The sequence below is a fragment of the Macadamia integrifolia genome, chromosome 10 (genome assembly GCF_013358625.1).
Source record: "Macadamia integrifolia cultivar HAES 741 chromosome 10, SCU_Mint_v3, whole genome shotgun sequence".
NCBI classification, from domain to species: domain Eukaryota; kingdom Viridiplantae; phylum Streptophyta; class Magnoliopsida; order Proteales; family Proteaceae; genus Macadamia; species Macadamia integrifolia.
In genome coordinates, this window is record NC_056566.1 from 16,874,890 (window position 1) to 16,891,394 (window position 16,505).

Here is a 16,505-nt window from a genome sequence, read left to right on the forward strand (position 1 = left end):
GTATGGGTAAAAGAACTAAAACATGATAATTTTATGCCAATTGTAATATAAACATCTTGTAAACATCTTGGCTGATTATGCCATGTTTCTAACCCCGGACTGTTATCAGACTGTTCTGGCCTGGGTGTTGGTGGTTTGACGGTTTGACCATCTGGTTTGAATGTCGAATACTGTTGTGAATTACGTATGTTATGTATTCTAAGTTTAATATGTGCATACTAAAAGTTAGAACATAAAACACAGGAGTCTTGGGGTGCCGGAGGTTTTGCTTTTGATCCTCTTCACCTGCTTGTTTCAAATTTTTTTTTTTTGGAAGTAACACACATACGCATACTGAACCAACCTGTGGGCCTGTGACCTGGTGTGATCAAACTGTCCAATTTGAACAATATGAATGGTTTGCGTGCTTTAGATGTCTCAACTCCTACTCCCCTTCTAACTTATTCTTTGGTACCTTCAAATAATGGATGTACCCTATCCAAATAATAGAAATAAAATTAATGTTGCCCAATACCTGTGTTCTGTTGTGCCTGACATGGCATTTTGGATAAAAAGAAGGGTCTAGGTATCAGAGGTCTGTTGTGCTTATAATGTGTCAATCTGGCTTGTAAAGAGTCTTAGGGACCGACCATCAGATGGTTGTGCTTAAGATTAACCAGACAAAGCTAGCTTGAACAACCATCCTATGTGATTATTTTCTAATGGGTTAGGTTTACTAGTGCACATCGTGGTATGTATGAATTACTTGTTTATTAATTCTGCCTGATGTAGTTTCTAAAGGTTTTTTCAAAATTCTAGATAATGGGCAAATGCAAGAACGCCACCTGGTTCAAATGCTTTCTGGAATCATCCCATGGATTCACCCTCCTGATATTATTTCAGCTGCAATTGAACATGGGAAAAGTGAGAGGTAGTCCTTACTAACCAATCTTTATGGTTGGGCACTAATAACAATTTCTTATGTTTAAGTTTGATCACTATTATTACGTTCTTCTTTAAATATTTTCTGATTTGGCTCAGTGAGTTGCTTGATGGTTGCCGTGCATTGCTTTATATAGCATCTCTAACTTCTCCTATGGTGTTTGACAAGCTCCTGAAGTCTTTAAGGTCTGTGGCATGGTACTATGCTTAATTTTTTTCCCCTGATAAATACAGTGCTCTGCTACATTGCTTAACTTGATAACTTGATATGCTTGTTCTTTTCTAAGGCTGAGTTGTGTTTATTGACTGATTTCTAAATGTTCAGCTCTCTTGGCACTCTTAGCCTATTATCCTCCTTAACTTGTGAAGTTGTGAAAGCCCGTATGGCTGATAACACTGAAGAAGAAACATGGAATTGGATTGCACGGGATATCTTATTGGATACATGGACTGCCATTCTTCAGGTAATTCTGAAACTAAGTGCATTGCGTCTTATTTGGCACATATATGTGCATCTGTAATCTTTCGTTATGCATGCTTGCAAGCATTGTTTTCTGTCTACCAAGTACCGAGTACCGAGTACCGAGTACCGAGTACCGAGTTCAGGCTGTTTACAGGGATGATGATTTTAGCTCAATGGTGATCTTGCTTTGGTATTAGTATCTCTTTCCATGCTGTTGTGAATAAAATTATTTCATATGATTTTTTTTTTTTACTGAATTGTTTGATATTAGTGATCTGTTTGTTTCTGTAAGATAATTATTTTTTTAGCTTGGTTTTTATTTGCCAATGTATTCAGCTATGCATGAACAAAGATCATTGTAAATCACAAAAATCTCACTTCAATTTCCAAATAAATACGATACCTGTTACATTTTTATCCCACGGAAAAAATTTTATTTGAGAGAAAACTCTGATATCCCTGACACGATAAATGATCAACAATACTGTACTTCCCAAAACAAAACTGCAAAAAGAAAAAAAAAAGAGGGGGAGAGGGATTAATCACAAATAATTCATTTTATTTCTAATCCTCTTACCCCCTTGGCATGTTATAACTGAAATGAGATGTTTGTGCAGCCTCTAGATAATGGTAATAATTCATTGTCTTTCTAATCCTCTTACCCCCTTGGCATGTTATAACTGAAATGGAATGTTTGTGCAGCCTCCAGATAATGGTAAAGATGCCGAGCTTCCGCCAGACGGTATAAGAGCTTCAGCTAGTGTTTTCAACTTAATTGTAGAATCTGAGCTGAAGGGTAATTTTCATATTTTTTACATTATTCAAGATTTCTAAACTGTTCTTTTGTATAATTTTCCCGGTTCAAGAATTTTTTGTTTCCTCTTGCTAGATAAGAGATCCTCCTCTTTTATTTATTTATTTATTTATTATTTTTTTCATATATATATATATATGTATCAGTTTGTAATCTTGAAAGTTTTTGGTTTAGTTGCTGCTGCATCTGCATTTGATGATGGGGATGGCTCTGAACCCCCTCAGGCTTCCATTTCCGGTATAGAATTACTCTCTCCAAGCTCATTAGAACAGCCTCCTGTTTTCTTAGTATTTTCTTCTCTCTCTCTCTCTCTCTTTTTAATTATTATTATTTTTTTAACTTCTGTTTTGGGTTTTTTTCTTCCTCCTATAATCTTACTCCTTTACTGCCTTATTTCAGCAATGGATGAGAGATTGAGCTCTTATGCTCTTCTTGCACGAGCGGCGATTGATGTCACGATTCCTTTACTCACACAGCTGTTTTCTGAGCGCTTTACACTACTTCATCACGTGCTCCCACTCCCCCTGCCTCCCTTTTGTTTACTCATTTGATCCTCCTTTAAAGTGACTTTTGTAGCTCTGGTCCGTAGGGTTATATGTCACTATGTCAGTCATCTTTTATTTGTTATTATCTACATTTTTTCCAGTACATTCTGTTATCTAATCTAGAAATACTGATATAAAGACTGCCAATTGTCCAGCTCATTTCATACAAAAATTAGAAACTAGAGCCATCTAGCTTGCAAAATTGAAGCTGAAGTAATGTAAAGCTAGGGCTCAAGTAGCCTAACCCCAGATAGGATCACAAATATAACCAAATCGGACACTGGTTTCAGACTTGATAACAGTATATGAAAACGTAACCAGCAGTAGGCATTAGGCAACAATAGGTTGAAATAAACCTTACAACTCCTTACAGTACCTAACTAAGATAGTGAATAATCCCAGCCAAAGAGGACAATAAACAGAGGCAACATATTACCTATCACAGGCAGAGTTAGGGTTCAAGAACCTGAGAATAAACTGATTTCTAGAACCACATCAACAGGGAATGAAGAGGATAATATTACCATCGAATGGAGGTATTAGTGGATGGATTCAATCCTCAATCTCAGGCAATACTGATGGCCCAATTCTGAGTTCTATTAATTCTTGATTTAGGGCTCAATTGAGAGATTTCTGGTATCATACAACCAGACCTTGGAACAGGCTCAAACTCCAATCGAGTGGGGCCCCTTGGGAGGGGAGTAGATCCTCAAAACTTGGGAGCAACTGATGGTTGTTTTGGGAGTTCGAAAGCCTTAAAAGTTTCAGCAGGAAACCTTCAAGAAGATGAACTGCAGGTGGGGGAATTGCTTCCCTCAGTCGGAAACAATGTCCAACAGCAACTTGGACTCTTGATGGAGACTTAGTGTATAAAACCAGCATCTTCAACAAGGATTCGATGGGTCTCAGACAGACAAAAAATAAAACTCTGAATATGGGTATTGATTGGGAGAAGAAGGGAAAGAAAGGATAGGAAGACTCTCAGTCTAGGGTATCTCACGTCACTGCATCTTACAGATTCTCTTTGCACAAGCAAGCGTGGGGGGAGACTCTTAAGGTTCCCTATTACATATAGTGACAAACTTTCTTAAAATATAAAAAGGAAAGTAAGAAAAGGAAAAGAATTAGAAGCCTCTTACAAGGGAAAATTGAGGTTTCTTCCCTAAGAAAACTAAGTCAAAATATTGTCTAAGTACATAAAGACTGAATTAAATGAGGAAACAAATAACCAAAAGGTAGCTTTGTCATGAAGCCATTCTCTACCCCCCACGATTTGGCTTTGGGTGAGCCAAAAACACCCAGCCCACATGGGCTGGTCCAGCCAAAGCTGGTTGGCCCTATGGCCCATGGGTCTGGCCACTTAATGTTGCTCATGGGCCAGACTTCTTTGATTCTTGCATCTATTTTTGAGGTCCAATAATCTGTTCACAGCATCAAGCTTCTTGTTTCTCCCTGTATTCAATCTGTGACCCAGAAAGGCAGAAACTTAATTAAAGATCAATTCAAAAGATACTCAGAAGATATTCAAACCACTGAGACCTGATCCCAGATCCAAACACCTTAGAGAGATTGACTACATGGAGATTGAATGGTAAAAAACCAATTTAAAATTTTAAGCCACCCAACAAGGGGAAGGTACACTAATTTGATTTTAAGCATTTCTGTCTTTGTGATTTACAAGGAAATTGTATGGGTCCTGATTTGGGGAACAAGCTGGCTGGTGTGATGTGCCTACTAAGAAATAGGTTTCCTACAGTCCCCCTGTAATGTCATTGGAGGCAACATCAAGGGTAAAACAACAATGAACAATTGAATGTTGTAACAGTGCTGACAATGTGTACATTCCAGTCACAACTGGAATCATGTATCAACGTACCATCTTTGTGGCCGGGTCCAAGGATATACCTCTGTCCTGATGATTATGTTTCACAGCATTGACTTTTATTGATTTTCCCTTTTTCTGTTATGTTGTATTTGCATTCAGTCTTTGAATAATTAGACTATGATACTTTTATCAATAGTGGTCCTGATCCAATGATACAGCTGTGTTGTGAGTCTCATGACAATCTTAGTTGTGCTTGACATGATTTTTTTTTCTTTGCACATCATTACCTTATGGTGATGAGTAATTTGTCTGTTGTTTTATATATATAAAGGGATCTATTATTTTTTATTTGCCCTCACTTTCTTGGATGTCTGAATGATGAAGCTTAGGAATGACTTCTATTGTTGTAAACTTTAGCTTACTTGTTTCTTATGCTATCTACTTTGTTTTTCAGGGAAGAGGAACATCTGATCCTACATGTACTCTGGAAGAACTCTACTCACTCTTATTGATAACTGGGCATATTCTTGCTGATGAAGGAGAGGGAGAGACACCCTTGGTAACTGATTTCCCAGCCTCCCTCCGTGTGTGTGCATTATTTATTACTCATTAATTTTCCTTTTTGAACTGCAAGTGCAAATAAATGTTGCTTTTCTGTTTGTTATGTGAAATGGGTGGAAACAACATATGAATCTCTAACTTGTTTGAGGTACTATTTGGCATCTGTCCATCAATGTACTTGTCTAATGATTTGTTCGTACTTCAACATACCCATCTATATCTGCAGTTGGAATCATTAGCTGCTCGAAAAAAAGTGGTTCTCTTTCAGACACTAATAACAGAGCCTGATTTCAATGACTTCCACATTTCCCCAAAAGTGTCATGTTGAGCAGTCTGTTAAGTGCTGCATTGGTTTCCAAGGTGTCACCAAGGCGGCACCAAAGCAATGCCCATGCAACAAGGTCGGCCTTGTTGCCCAAGCTTACCAGTCACCCTGGAGCTAGAAGATGAAAGAGACGTACCTTAAATATAGAAAATGTACGTGGAATATGGAAGCATACCTAGAATATGGCATTTGTCTTGCCTGATATGGCTTCACCCTGGCACCTTGACAACCATGGTGTGCTATGGTGCTGCAACACATTGTAGTGAATAATGACTGATGGATGATTTCTGGTCTTTCTGATAACCTCATTGGTTATCTACTCATTCTTTTGATTTCCGTCCTGCTGATGGTTTAAGAGTATGTGGTATATAGGTACCAGAGGCACTACAAGCCCATTTTGTGGATATTGTGGAAGCAAAGCAACATCCTGTAGTCGTCCTTTCTTGGTAAATGTTCTCACCTTCATAGCTGTCAAGGCAGCAAAGCGACCCAAGGTGGTGGAGGGGTGCCTAAGCGCTTAGGCGACAAGGCAACCACCTAGGCATTGCCTAAGTGACCAAGGCGCCCAATTGTTTTTTTTTTTCCCTTGTTTCTAACAGTATTTAATATGCTACATATACCCTATATCATCAAAAATCAACATTAAGCCACTTCAAGTCATCAAAAATCAACATTAAGCCACTTCAAGTCATCAAAAATCAACATTAAGCCACATCAAATCATTTAGAGAAATATTCTTGTTCTCTAATAAGTTTGACTGGTCAAAAATGATTTTATTTTTATGTGAGAATTTTTGTATTAGGTTGAGCATAAAACTAGCTTTCCAACAAATTCAAGATTGCTTAAATCCGAGTTGTGTATTGACAAAGTTATGGACATCAGAACGAAAGATCATTTTACCACATTTTTGGTTTTTAACAATGTTTTACCATGATAAGATTTATGAAATTTTCAGTTTTGGGAAAAACCCCAACATTTGAAAATTGAAAATTGCCCCTACAACCAAAAATCCAGTTTATGTTCTTGAATTAGGGGTTGACTTTTTAACATTTTGGAATTTGATTTTTAAACTATTTTTAATGGATTAAAATAGGGGATGTTGCTTATTTTGAATAATATCTTAAGTAAATAAAATAGCAATTATGAAATAAGTGCCAAACACTGTTTAATACCATTTTGAGGCGCCTTGTACTAAGGCGGCAGTCGCCTAGACCCCAAGAAAATTGCCTGGACGACCAAGGTGGTGCCTTGACAAAATTCGAATCTTGCTTATTTCAATTGCATTCCTTGTTCTTTTTTGCTTCCTTGTATATCTTGTTGGCCTAGCAAGAGAGGGGTGATAAGCAAGAATTTAGAGAATAGTTAGAAATCATTCAATATAGGGGACAATATTGATTGGGAGAAACTAATTCTTCAGCTGAAAGTTGAAACCAATTGAAATCAAACTTCAAAGACTTAAAACATAAGCCGCAAGGCAAAACATGTTACCTGGCAACATATTGTGAAAATGTGTGATTATCTTCTTTTTCAATACTTTGCTTCTCATTGTCACTTATTTCATTTGTTGATTGTTACAGCTCCATCCTAAAGTTTGCCGAACAGAGTTTGGATACAGAAATCAGAGCAGCATTTTTCAGTCCTCGACTAATGGAGGTAAGATTTAAGAATGTATCAAAATATATCAATTGCTTTGATTCTTCACAAATAGTGAAACATAATGGGAGTGGGATTCACTTCTGTGCAACCAAAGCAGCATCAGAATTTTGGGGTCTGGTTTAATAGATTAGGGGATAAAATCTAATTGTTTTTCCTTAGGAAATCTGGTCCCTCCTGAACTAAGGGGTGAATAGAGGTGCAGTGGGGGTTATTTTGAGTTTACTCTGGTTCTATGGCAAGGCTGCTAGCGTGATTAGAGATACATGTTGGTTTGATTTTGCTTTGAAAATGGGTTATGACAACATCATGGTGGAAGGAGATGGAGCTAACATTAGTCGGTGGATGAAGAAGAGAATAGATTATCCATCTTCTTGACATATATATATATATATATATTTTACTTGGCTTTTGAAGTGAACATCTCCTTCAACTGGCAGCAAGTAATGAAATAAGATTGACATTGATCTGGCTAAGCAAGGTGTGGTCCTTCCCAGGTTATGTTTTAGGATAGCTTACTCCAGTGTCTTAGGTTGTATCTTCAAGCTCTTTTCATTGTTTCTCTGTTGCTTTGGGTCCGTTTCCTTGGTTAGGGTTGTGCTAGTCTCAAACTCTCAATCTTATTGTTGTATCTTTACTTCTTTAGTATTCTTTGGTCTCTCGAATAGAGTTTGTTTGTTATGAAAAAAATTGGTGATCTCGATTTATGGTTTTGCAAGATTGGGGTAAAGACAAGCAATTGATATCCAAGAGTGAGAGATTAGGGTTATTAAATAGCATAACAAAACAAGGTCTTAAATTTTGATTGGATCTTTATTCGTCCTACTTGACATGGAAATTTCTCGTGTTATTTCAACATGTATAGAAATATTGCAAATACCATTGAACTATTTAAAACGGTGCTATAATGTGACACCCATTGCATTGCTGTGATGGACCACAGCAGCTCCAGAGCACCTTTGATGATTTTAGTGGTCATATCAGGATCTTAATGCCATCATGACTTTGTAGACTCTTGTATTAATTAACGCCATCCATTAAAGAGACTTGCGAATGCTGTAAGTTGTGCCTTCGTCATCACTTAACCCTGCTGATTCCATCTGTCATTAGTTGCCACTGTTGACAAAGCCACATGAGAGATGGAATACACTTGCTTGGATAGTTGGATGGTAAGGGGTGGAAGGCCAAGGGTTGTATCAAGATGGCACCACTGCATTGATTGAGGGGGGTGGGGAGGTGGGTCTATTTGGATGGCCTAACATCTGAAATGGCTTTGCCCAAGGCTCACCAAGGTTAACTGTATGCTAATGGCCTTTGTAAATGGATTTCCATCTGCTTGCCTTTCCTTAAATCAGCTACTATGTTAGTGTTTTTTCAGAAATTTCAGTCTGTCCATGTAATTGTAGCCTGTCTAAATGAGAGAACAGATTGTACTGTTGAATGCTTGCAGATGATAAAGATGTAGGCCTTTTATTTTTTGGGGTGTGAGGGGGTGGGTGGGAATGAAATGGTGTCCACAATTCTGATAAAACCCTATGATTTAGGATAAATTGGGCATCTTGTTTTTGAATCCAATGCATTTGTATTCGAATAAACCTGAATTTTATGCCAAACCTTGGTCTGGCATTTCTCAATCCTAACCCAGCCAATGGGCTGGAAACTTGTGCAACCTGCTCAAGACGTATTCTGGGCCAGATCAACTCAGGTTATCACTGTTAACAGCAATGATATTGTTGAAATTTAACCTACACAGTCATGAACCATGTCAGATGTTGAAGGAGACCCATTTCCACTGGACTGGGAGAATCTAGGGACTAGGACTTTATGGTAATGGACCGTTTGCATACCCCTTGAATCCCAACGTGGGCTTTGAGGCTTCATTGAGTTGTTGAAGCCTGGCGTGGGCCTTGGCCTGGGTTATCATAGCGAGAAGGTGACCAAGGCGATGGAGGGTGGTAACAAAATCAAGGTGGTGAGGTGTCGCCTAGGAGACAAGGTGCCAGTCCAGGCTTAACTGCCTTATCGCCTAGGCAACGCCTTGGTTACGTGCCTTCCAAAATTAGAGAGAAGTTAGATGCACCCAATAGGCCCATAGATTTGGATTCTGTTGGCCCTACTTTTCAGGCACTGGGGGTATCAAAAGCCTCACACATTGTGACTACTTGCATGATTGTGCCATTTGTATCAAGAATTAGTTGATGCAATCAAAGGATGTTTCTGGTTACTCCTTTTGTTTTAATTGTTTATTTGCTTTTATCTATTTAAACTTTTTTTTCTTAGCTATTTAAGCTGCTGTTCTGTACAGGCAGTTATCTGGTTCCTCGCTCGATGGTCTGATACATATTTAATGCCACTTGAAGGCGGGCGGCAAAGCAACTGTAATCCAGGTCATGACAGTGATTGCCAACTTGAGTCTCAAGTCTCCAAAAAGGCTTTACTTAGCTTCTTTGGAGAGCATAATCAGGGAAAGCTTGTGCTTGATATTATTGTTAAGATTTCCATGACGACCCTTGTTTCATATCCTGGAGAGAAACAGCTACAGGTACAATACATAATGTACGGTTAGTCTGTTCATGGAACAGTTCATATGGAAATTTCTGCCTCTTTTTTATAATTCCAATTTGGATCATTTACATGTCGGTGGTACAAGCCTTGGGAGTTAGGATGGTTTTCCTACTTGGGTTCTTTTTTATATCCCTCCACACCCCCAAAAAAAAAAAAAAAAAAAAAAATAAAAAAAATAAAGAAGGAAAAAAAGGAACATTTTACATAGTAACCTGGAAAAAATGTGCAGAATACTTTCCTGAATTTAACCTACCTTTTATGTTCTCTCTTTTTCCTGTGATACTGATTCTTGGGATGCACCTTTTCATTTTCTTTATGTTTTCTGACATTTGTTGTATCGGTTGCATTCTTGACAAAGCCCATGATGCATGAACACTTTTCTGCTTACAATGAATGTTAATGTAGTGTACCTCAGATGTGCTGGCAATAAAGGCTCGGCCCTCCCAAACTGGAAGCTCAAATTTTATGCCACCAAGAGCAAGAAGTTAACTTGGCCTAGTTGATGTGGACATGTATTTTGCTGGCATTCCAAATTGAATGCTTGATGTTTCTATTTCCATTTTCATCAGTAGTTAGAGTGTAACAGTGTGCTTGGTTTCTAATATTTAAGCGGTTATTTTTCATGATAAATCTTATATTTTGTTCTACAAGGGACTGGTGTACTATAATACCTGTACTGTCCATTTTACCCATAGTACTTTTGTTGGACATGAAATGTTATGGCTATGGATGTGGGATATATCAAATCTTTCATATTCAAACCCATTTTCTATTGATATCTTCAGGTGGATTACATACGCTCGACTTGCATGACACAAACTATAGTATTGTATTAAAGTACACTAATAAATTTAGGTTCCTAAATCATGTTTTGTAATTCCCAAGTTTGCTTTGCTTTTCTTTGCTGAGTGCTTTCATTTTTCGTATACCTTAAGGCATCTATAGATTATGAACTTTCTCGCTCACTTGCAAGTTATACATAATTGTTATGCATGATATCTCCTTGTATTAGACCTAGTTGGCGATCTGTTTAGCCTGCTCCCTAAGATTTAATGACTGGTCAGTCTGAGTCCCAACACATACCCTCTCCTGAACCATGTGTACTAGGGTATAAAAACCCTGTAAATTTTATGTGTTTCAATTTTTTAATTTTCATAGACCCACTTAATGAGATGGAAAGAGTGTGTGTTTCTTGGAAAGAGGACTTTCTCATTCCTTCCATTGTTTTTCTTCTTGTTCTTTTTTAAGAGTAGGCCGTGTGAATTCATGAGGATTGGTGGAAGGATAGTTTATCAGTCCATGTAGATTCTTACCCTTTTTCAAAACAATTGAGTGTCTTCTTTTAAACTTACATGTATTTTTATATTCATAAATTGTAGAACTGGCACCCAAAAAGGAAAAACAGACATTTTTAGAGATTCTTTAATAGCTTGGTATACTATTGCTCCCTCATTGTGTTCTCGAAATGGGAATTTGTTTCTTATTATTTGTTAACATATCACCTTTCGAAGAAAAGGAAATAGAGAACTGTTAGAATAAGAATAAGTGTGCCGCAGGGGCACATTGGGGCTTTCCTTCCTCCACCGACCCTATTTAGAGTGGGGTGGCTGGATGGGGGTATTCTTGTAATTATTTTTATTTTCTGATTTGTACTCCTATCATGACTCTATCACGATTCTATTATAAATAAAGGACTTGTGTGATCAGTTAAAGACACACAAGCATTCTCCCATTCATCCTGTTAACATGGTATCAAAGCCTAATTTCTGGTCTAGGTTTTCAGTTCTCAGCCCCATCTCCTTCAAGAATCGCAGACCTTCATTACCTTCTCTTCCATCACCTTTGTTAGCCTCCATCTTCTCCTACCTTTATCCCATTAACCTACTGTAGGGAAACCCTAATGAGGTGATTCCTAAGAATCTAGTGGTTGTCCTATACCCTACCTCATGAACTAAAACACCAAAAACCCTTGCAAGAAAATTAGGGTTCTTCACCCTCTGCGATTTTTTATTTTTCTAGTTTTAGGGAGTGTGGTTTCTTCCTCTTTAAAGAACACACCTCTACCTCTTGAAAATCAAGTACATCTAGAAGGGACTCATCATCACTTGCAAGAGTGAAGATCTACACTAATCGATTTTGTGCAAGGTTTTCTTCCAAAACCCTGACTAGATTGATTTTTGGCACTCCCTCTTTAGAACTGGCTGAATTTGAGGAGATCATCATCACCATTGCAGAGAAGATCGACCAGACTTGTGGCTCATCTGCCAAGTCTCTGTATCAAATCTCCCATCTTCTTTGATAATTAGGGTTTTCTCCCAAAACCTTAATTTGCATATCTCAATAGTTTTTCATCAAAATCTGATATTATTTGGAGGAGTGCCTCACTACCCTTACTGGGCAATTCGTTCCAAGTATAGACACTTTCTGATGGTTAATTTTGAAGATCTGGTATTTTTCTCTCTCATTGTCGATTTTTACTCGTTCAATCATGTTTGAAGTAACTACTGTGACATCTGGGTCTGATGGACAAAGCCACAATGACTACATGCCTTTTGAGACTAGCTCTGTGAAATTGGATAGAACTAATTGCCTCGTCTGGTCCAGATCTACATATCTTACCATTACTGATAGAGGTCTCATTAGATACATTATAGGGAAATTGAAGAAACCCTCTGATGAGGGTACCCCTTGGGATAAATGAGTCACTAATGACTCTTTGGTAATGGCTTACTTGATTTGTTCTATTCGTCAATCTATTTCTAGAGGGTTTTTTTCTGTTATATATTGCTTCTTAGATTTGGCTGCTGCCAAAGAAACTTATGGGAAACTAGGGAATGAGGCTCAGGTATTTGATCTTCGCAAGAAGGTTCGTACCACTACCCAGCAGGAACTCTCTGTGTCCATATATTATGCTGAACTTCAAACCTTGTGGTATGAACTGGATCATTTTGCAGATTATCGGCTCAATAATGTTGATTACTGTATTTTCTGCACCAAACATGTGGATAAAATTAGGGTGTATGATTTCTTTGCTGGTTTGAATGTCGAATATGATTAGATTCGAGTTCAGGTGCTTAGCAAATATTCTCCTACTCTAGAGTAGTTCTTTGCCTTGGTTTATACGGAGGAATGTCGCTGTAACTCTATGCTACATGCTTCTGCTATTGAAAAGTCAGCCCCATAGACTGGATTCAATACTACCTTTGAGGGAGCAAATCGAACTGGTGATACCACCAAGGATGTTGTTAAATGTGAACACTGCCACACGCCATACCATGCCTAGGCAAACTGTTGGAAGTTCCATGGAAAACCAGCTGATTTTGAGCCGAAGCGTGCTCGTGGTCTATTTGAAACTAAAGCTTATCAAGCTGAGACTGTGGACACTACACCTGCAATTGATATAGGACTTTCCCAGGAGGAACTCCATGCTTTCAGATGTATGCTTAAGGCTTCAAATTCCTTAACTCCTACCAATTCAGTCCCCTCAGGTTCCAATTTTGCTCACTCAGGTATTTTATTTGGTGGTCATTGTGCATCAATCGTCTCCACTCTCTGGATCATTGACTCTGGTGCCACTGATGACATGAACAGTTCCTCCAGTTTATTTCACTAGTATTCACCCACTTTAGCCAGGGATAAAGTTAGGGTAGCAGATAGTACCTTATCATCTGTCTTCGGAAAGGGTTTTATTAAGTGCTCTTCTTCCATACCTCTGTCTTCAGTTTTACATATTCCTAATTTTACTACTAATTTGTTATCCATTAGTAGTCATACTAAGGACCTAAACTTTAAAGTAACCTTTTTTTCCTTCCCATTGCTTTTTTTAGGATCTGGTAACGTGGAAGACAATTGGATGTGGTAAGGTGCAGGGTGGTCTTTATTTGCTTGATGATGGTTGTCTTCCTACGGTTGCGGCATCAATTACTCCTCATCAGCTACACTTTGCTTCTTCTGAATTGAATAAATGGCACTGTCGTTTGGGACAACCACCAATTTTGGACCTTATCCTTTTTATTTCCGCATTTAGTTAAAACATATACTAAGGATGAATTCTTTTGTGAAGCTTGTACTCTTGCTAAACAGACTCGTACCAGTTATTTACCTTTAAATAAAAGAAGCTCTTCTAATTTTCATTTGGTTCAATCTGATGTACAGGGTCCATCTCGTCGGATATCTATTTAATATGGTTTGTGTCCTTTATTGACTGTCACTTTAGAAATACTTGGGTTTACATGATATAGCATAAAAGTGAAGTATTCAGTTGTTTTCAGCGGGTCCATAAAATGATTCAACCTCAGTTCAATGCCACTCTGAAAATCTCTGTAGTGATTATGGAAAAGAGTACATGAAGGGTCAGTTTCAAAAATACCTAGCTGATTGTGGGATTCTTCATTAGACAAGCTGTGTTGATACTCTTGCTCAGAATGGGGTGGCTGAACGCAAGAATAGGCACTTGCTGGATATTGCTCGAGCTATGATGTTTGCTAGACAAGTTCCATCTTTGTATTGGAGTGATGCTGTCCTCACAACAACCTACCTCATCAATCACATGCCGACTCATGTCCTCAATTCTCGAACTCTTGTTGAGGTTCTTGAAGGAACTACATCCTTCCTGGTGCCTCCAAAGACTTTTGGGTGCGTCTGCTATGCTTGGGATCATCATTCACAGGAAAATTGGACCCTCAAAGCACTAAGTGTATCGTTCTGGGTTACTCTCCTACATAGAAAGGTTACAAGTGTTATCATCCTTCTACCCGGCGTACTTTTGTAATAATGGATGTTGTGTTTTATGAATCTGTTGGCTACCACTCATCGTCACCTCTTCAGAGGGAGCTTGGTATTACTAGTGAAAAGATGACTGTGAATCTGCTTGCTTCACCAGTATATCCATCATCTTCACCTCAGGGTCCTCATGCTCCATGAGACAGTAAGGGGACAGACCCTATTGTTCCAACTCTTTAAGAGAAAATTCCTATTGTTCCAACTCAGGGGGAGATGACTCCAGTTCAGAGAACCATTGGTGAATTCCAGAGACAAATTGATGACTCCACTCTTTAAGTTTATCGTAGGGGACATACCATAAATAAAAAACTTCAAACCATCCCCATTACTACAACACCTTTACACATCCCTTCGCCAGCCCTGGATCTAGAACTGACTGAGCCTCATACTTTAGATTTAATTTCTCCTTTTGATCAACCTATTGCCCTCAGAAAAGGCATTAGGACCTGTACTCAACACCCTATATCTCATGTTTATACGATTCCCTATCTCCCTCCTATTGTGTTTTTGTGTCTTCTCTTTCATCTACTTTTGTCCCCAATAATTGACAGAAAGCTTTTGTAGAAAAAAAATGAAAGGCCATAATGGAGGAAGAAATGGATGCCTTAAAAAAGAATGCTACATGTGAACTTGTGACTCTTCCACTTAGGAAGAAACATGTTGGTTGTAAGTGGGTGTTTGTGGTAAAACAGAAGATCGACGGTTCTGTTGACATATATAAACCAAGGCTTGTGGCTAAAGGGTTCACTTAGACATATGGAATTAACTACCAGTAGACATTTGCACCAGTTACCAAGTTGACCTCTGTGCGAGTGTTACTCTCATGTCCTGTGAACCTAGGATGGCAACTCTAACAACTTGATGTAAAGAATGCTTTCTTCTATAGAGAGCTCGATGAGGAAGTTTATATTGATATTTCACCATGTTTCTTATCACAAGAACTCAAGGCAAGGTCTGTAAGTTGAAGCGTGCTCTCTATGGTTTGAAGCAGTCACTTAGAGCATGGCTTGGAAGATTTCACAAGGCTTTGACATCTGTGGGTTATAAGCAAAACAATGCTGACCATGCATTGTTCATAAAGAGGTATGGTGAAAAAGTTACTATGCTTACTATCTCTGTGGATAACATTGTGGTAATAGGAAATAATAGTACTGAGATAGATCATCCCAAGAGTTTTCTGGGCAGAGAATTTAAGATAAAGGATTTGGAAATTTAAGGTACTTTCTTGGGATTGAAGTTGTCAGATCTTCAAAAGGCATCTTTCTCTCTCAAAGGAAGTACATCCTTGATATGCTGTCTGAGAAAGGTATGTTGGGTTGTCATCCTTCTGATACTTCTATAGAAGCTAGTACTAGGCTCAAAGAAAATGAGGGTGAACCATTTGACAAAGGCCACTACCAACCGTTGGTAGGGAAACTGATATATCTCTCATATACACGGCCTGATATGGCTGTGAGTGAGTTTGGTTAGTCAATTTATACATGATCCCTATTCCTCTCATATAGAAGCAATTATGCGTAACTTGCGATACTTGAAGTCAGCTCTAGGAAAAGGGATCCTCTTATCTCCTCATGATCACCTCCGAGTTGAAGCTTATATAGATGCTAATTGGGTTGTTTCACCTGACAGAAAGTCCATCTTTGGTTATTGTACCTTTGTAGGAGGGAATTTTATCACTTGGCATAGTAAGAAGCAGAATGTGGTGACTAGATCTAGTGTTGAAGCAGATAAAGCCATGGCATAGGGGATTTGTGAGTTATTAACGACTGCGTACACTTTTGGATGATATTAGTGTACCTGTTCGTCTTCGTATGATGCTCTACTGTGATAACAAGGCTATCATAAGTATTGCTCGTAATCCAGTCCAACATGATCGAACCAAATAGACACTTCGTCAAACAGAAGTTGGATGCTGGTTTGATTTGTTGTCCTTTTGTGAAGTTTGATGATCAACTAGCTAATGTGTTCACTAAAGGGCTAGTTGGAAAGTTTTTTCATCCTAGTTTAGTCAAGTTGGGCATGTGTGACATCTATGCACCAACTTGAGGGGG

The 16,505-nt window shown here is 38.4% G+C and overlaps 1 protein-coding gene across 12 annotated transcripts in view; it reads left to right on the forward strand.

Annotated features, from left to right (window-relative positions):
• LOC122091874 (exportin-4) overlaps positions 1 to 16,505 on the forward strand; it is a 56,760-nt gene that overhangs the window by 20,945 nt on the left and 19,310 nt on the right. For 4 of the 12 annotated variants that reach the window (XM_042662087.1, XM_042662091.1, XM_042662089.1 and 1 more), the window contains 9 exons: positions 799 to 910; positions 1,021 to 1,119; positions 1,247 to 1,385; positions 2,087 to 2,180; positions 2,373 to 2,707; positions 5,023 to 5,127; positions 5,827 to 5,900; positions 7,032 to 7,107; positions 9,413 to 9,649. In XM_042662087.1, coding sequence (XP_042518021.1) covers positions 799 to 910; positions 1,021 to 1,119; positions 1,247 to 1,385; positions 2,087 to 2,180; positions 2,373 to 2,707; positions 5,023 to 5,127; positions 5,827 to 5,900; positions 7,032 to 7,107; positions 9,413 to 9,649 — 1,271 coding nt within the window. Of the gene's footprint in view, positions 1 to 798; positions 911 to 1,020; positions 1,120 to 1,246; positions 1,386 to 2,086; positions 2,181 to 2,372; positions 2,708 to 5,022; positions 5,128 to 5,826; positions 5,901 to 7,031; positions 7,108 to 9,412; positions 9,664 to 16,505 lie in introns of those variants that run through there. The other 8 variants (XM_042662088.1, XM_042662090.1, XM_042662093.1 and 5 more) reach the window with 7 other exon arrangements.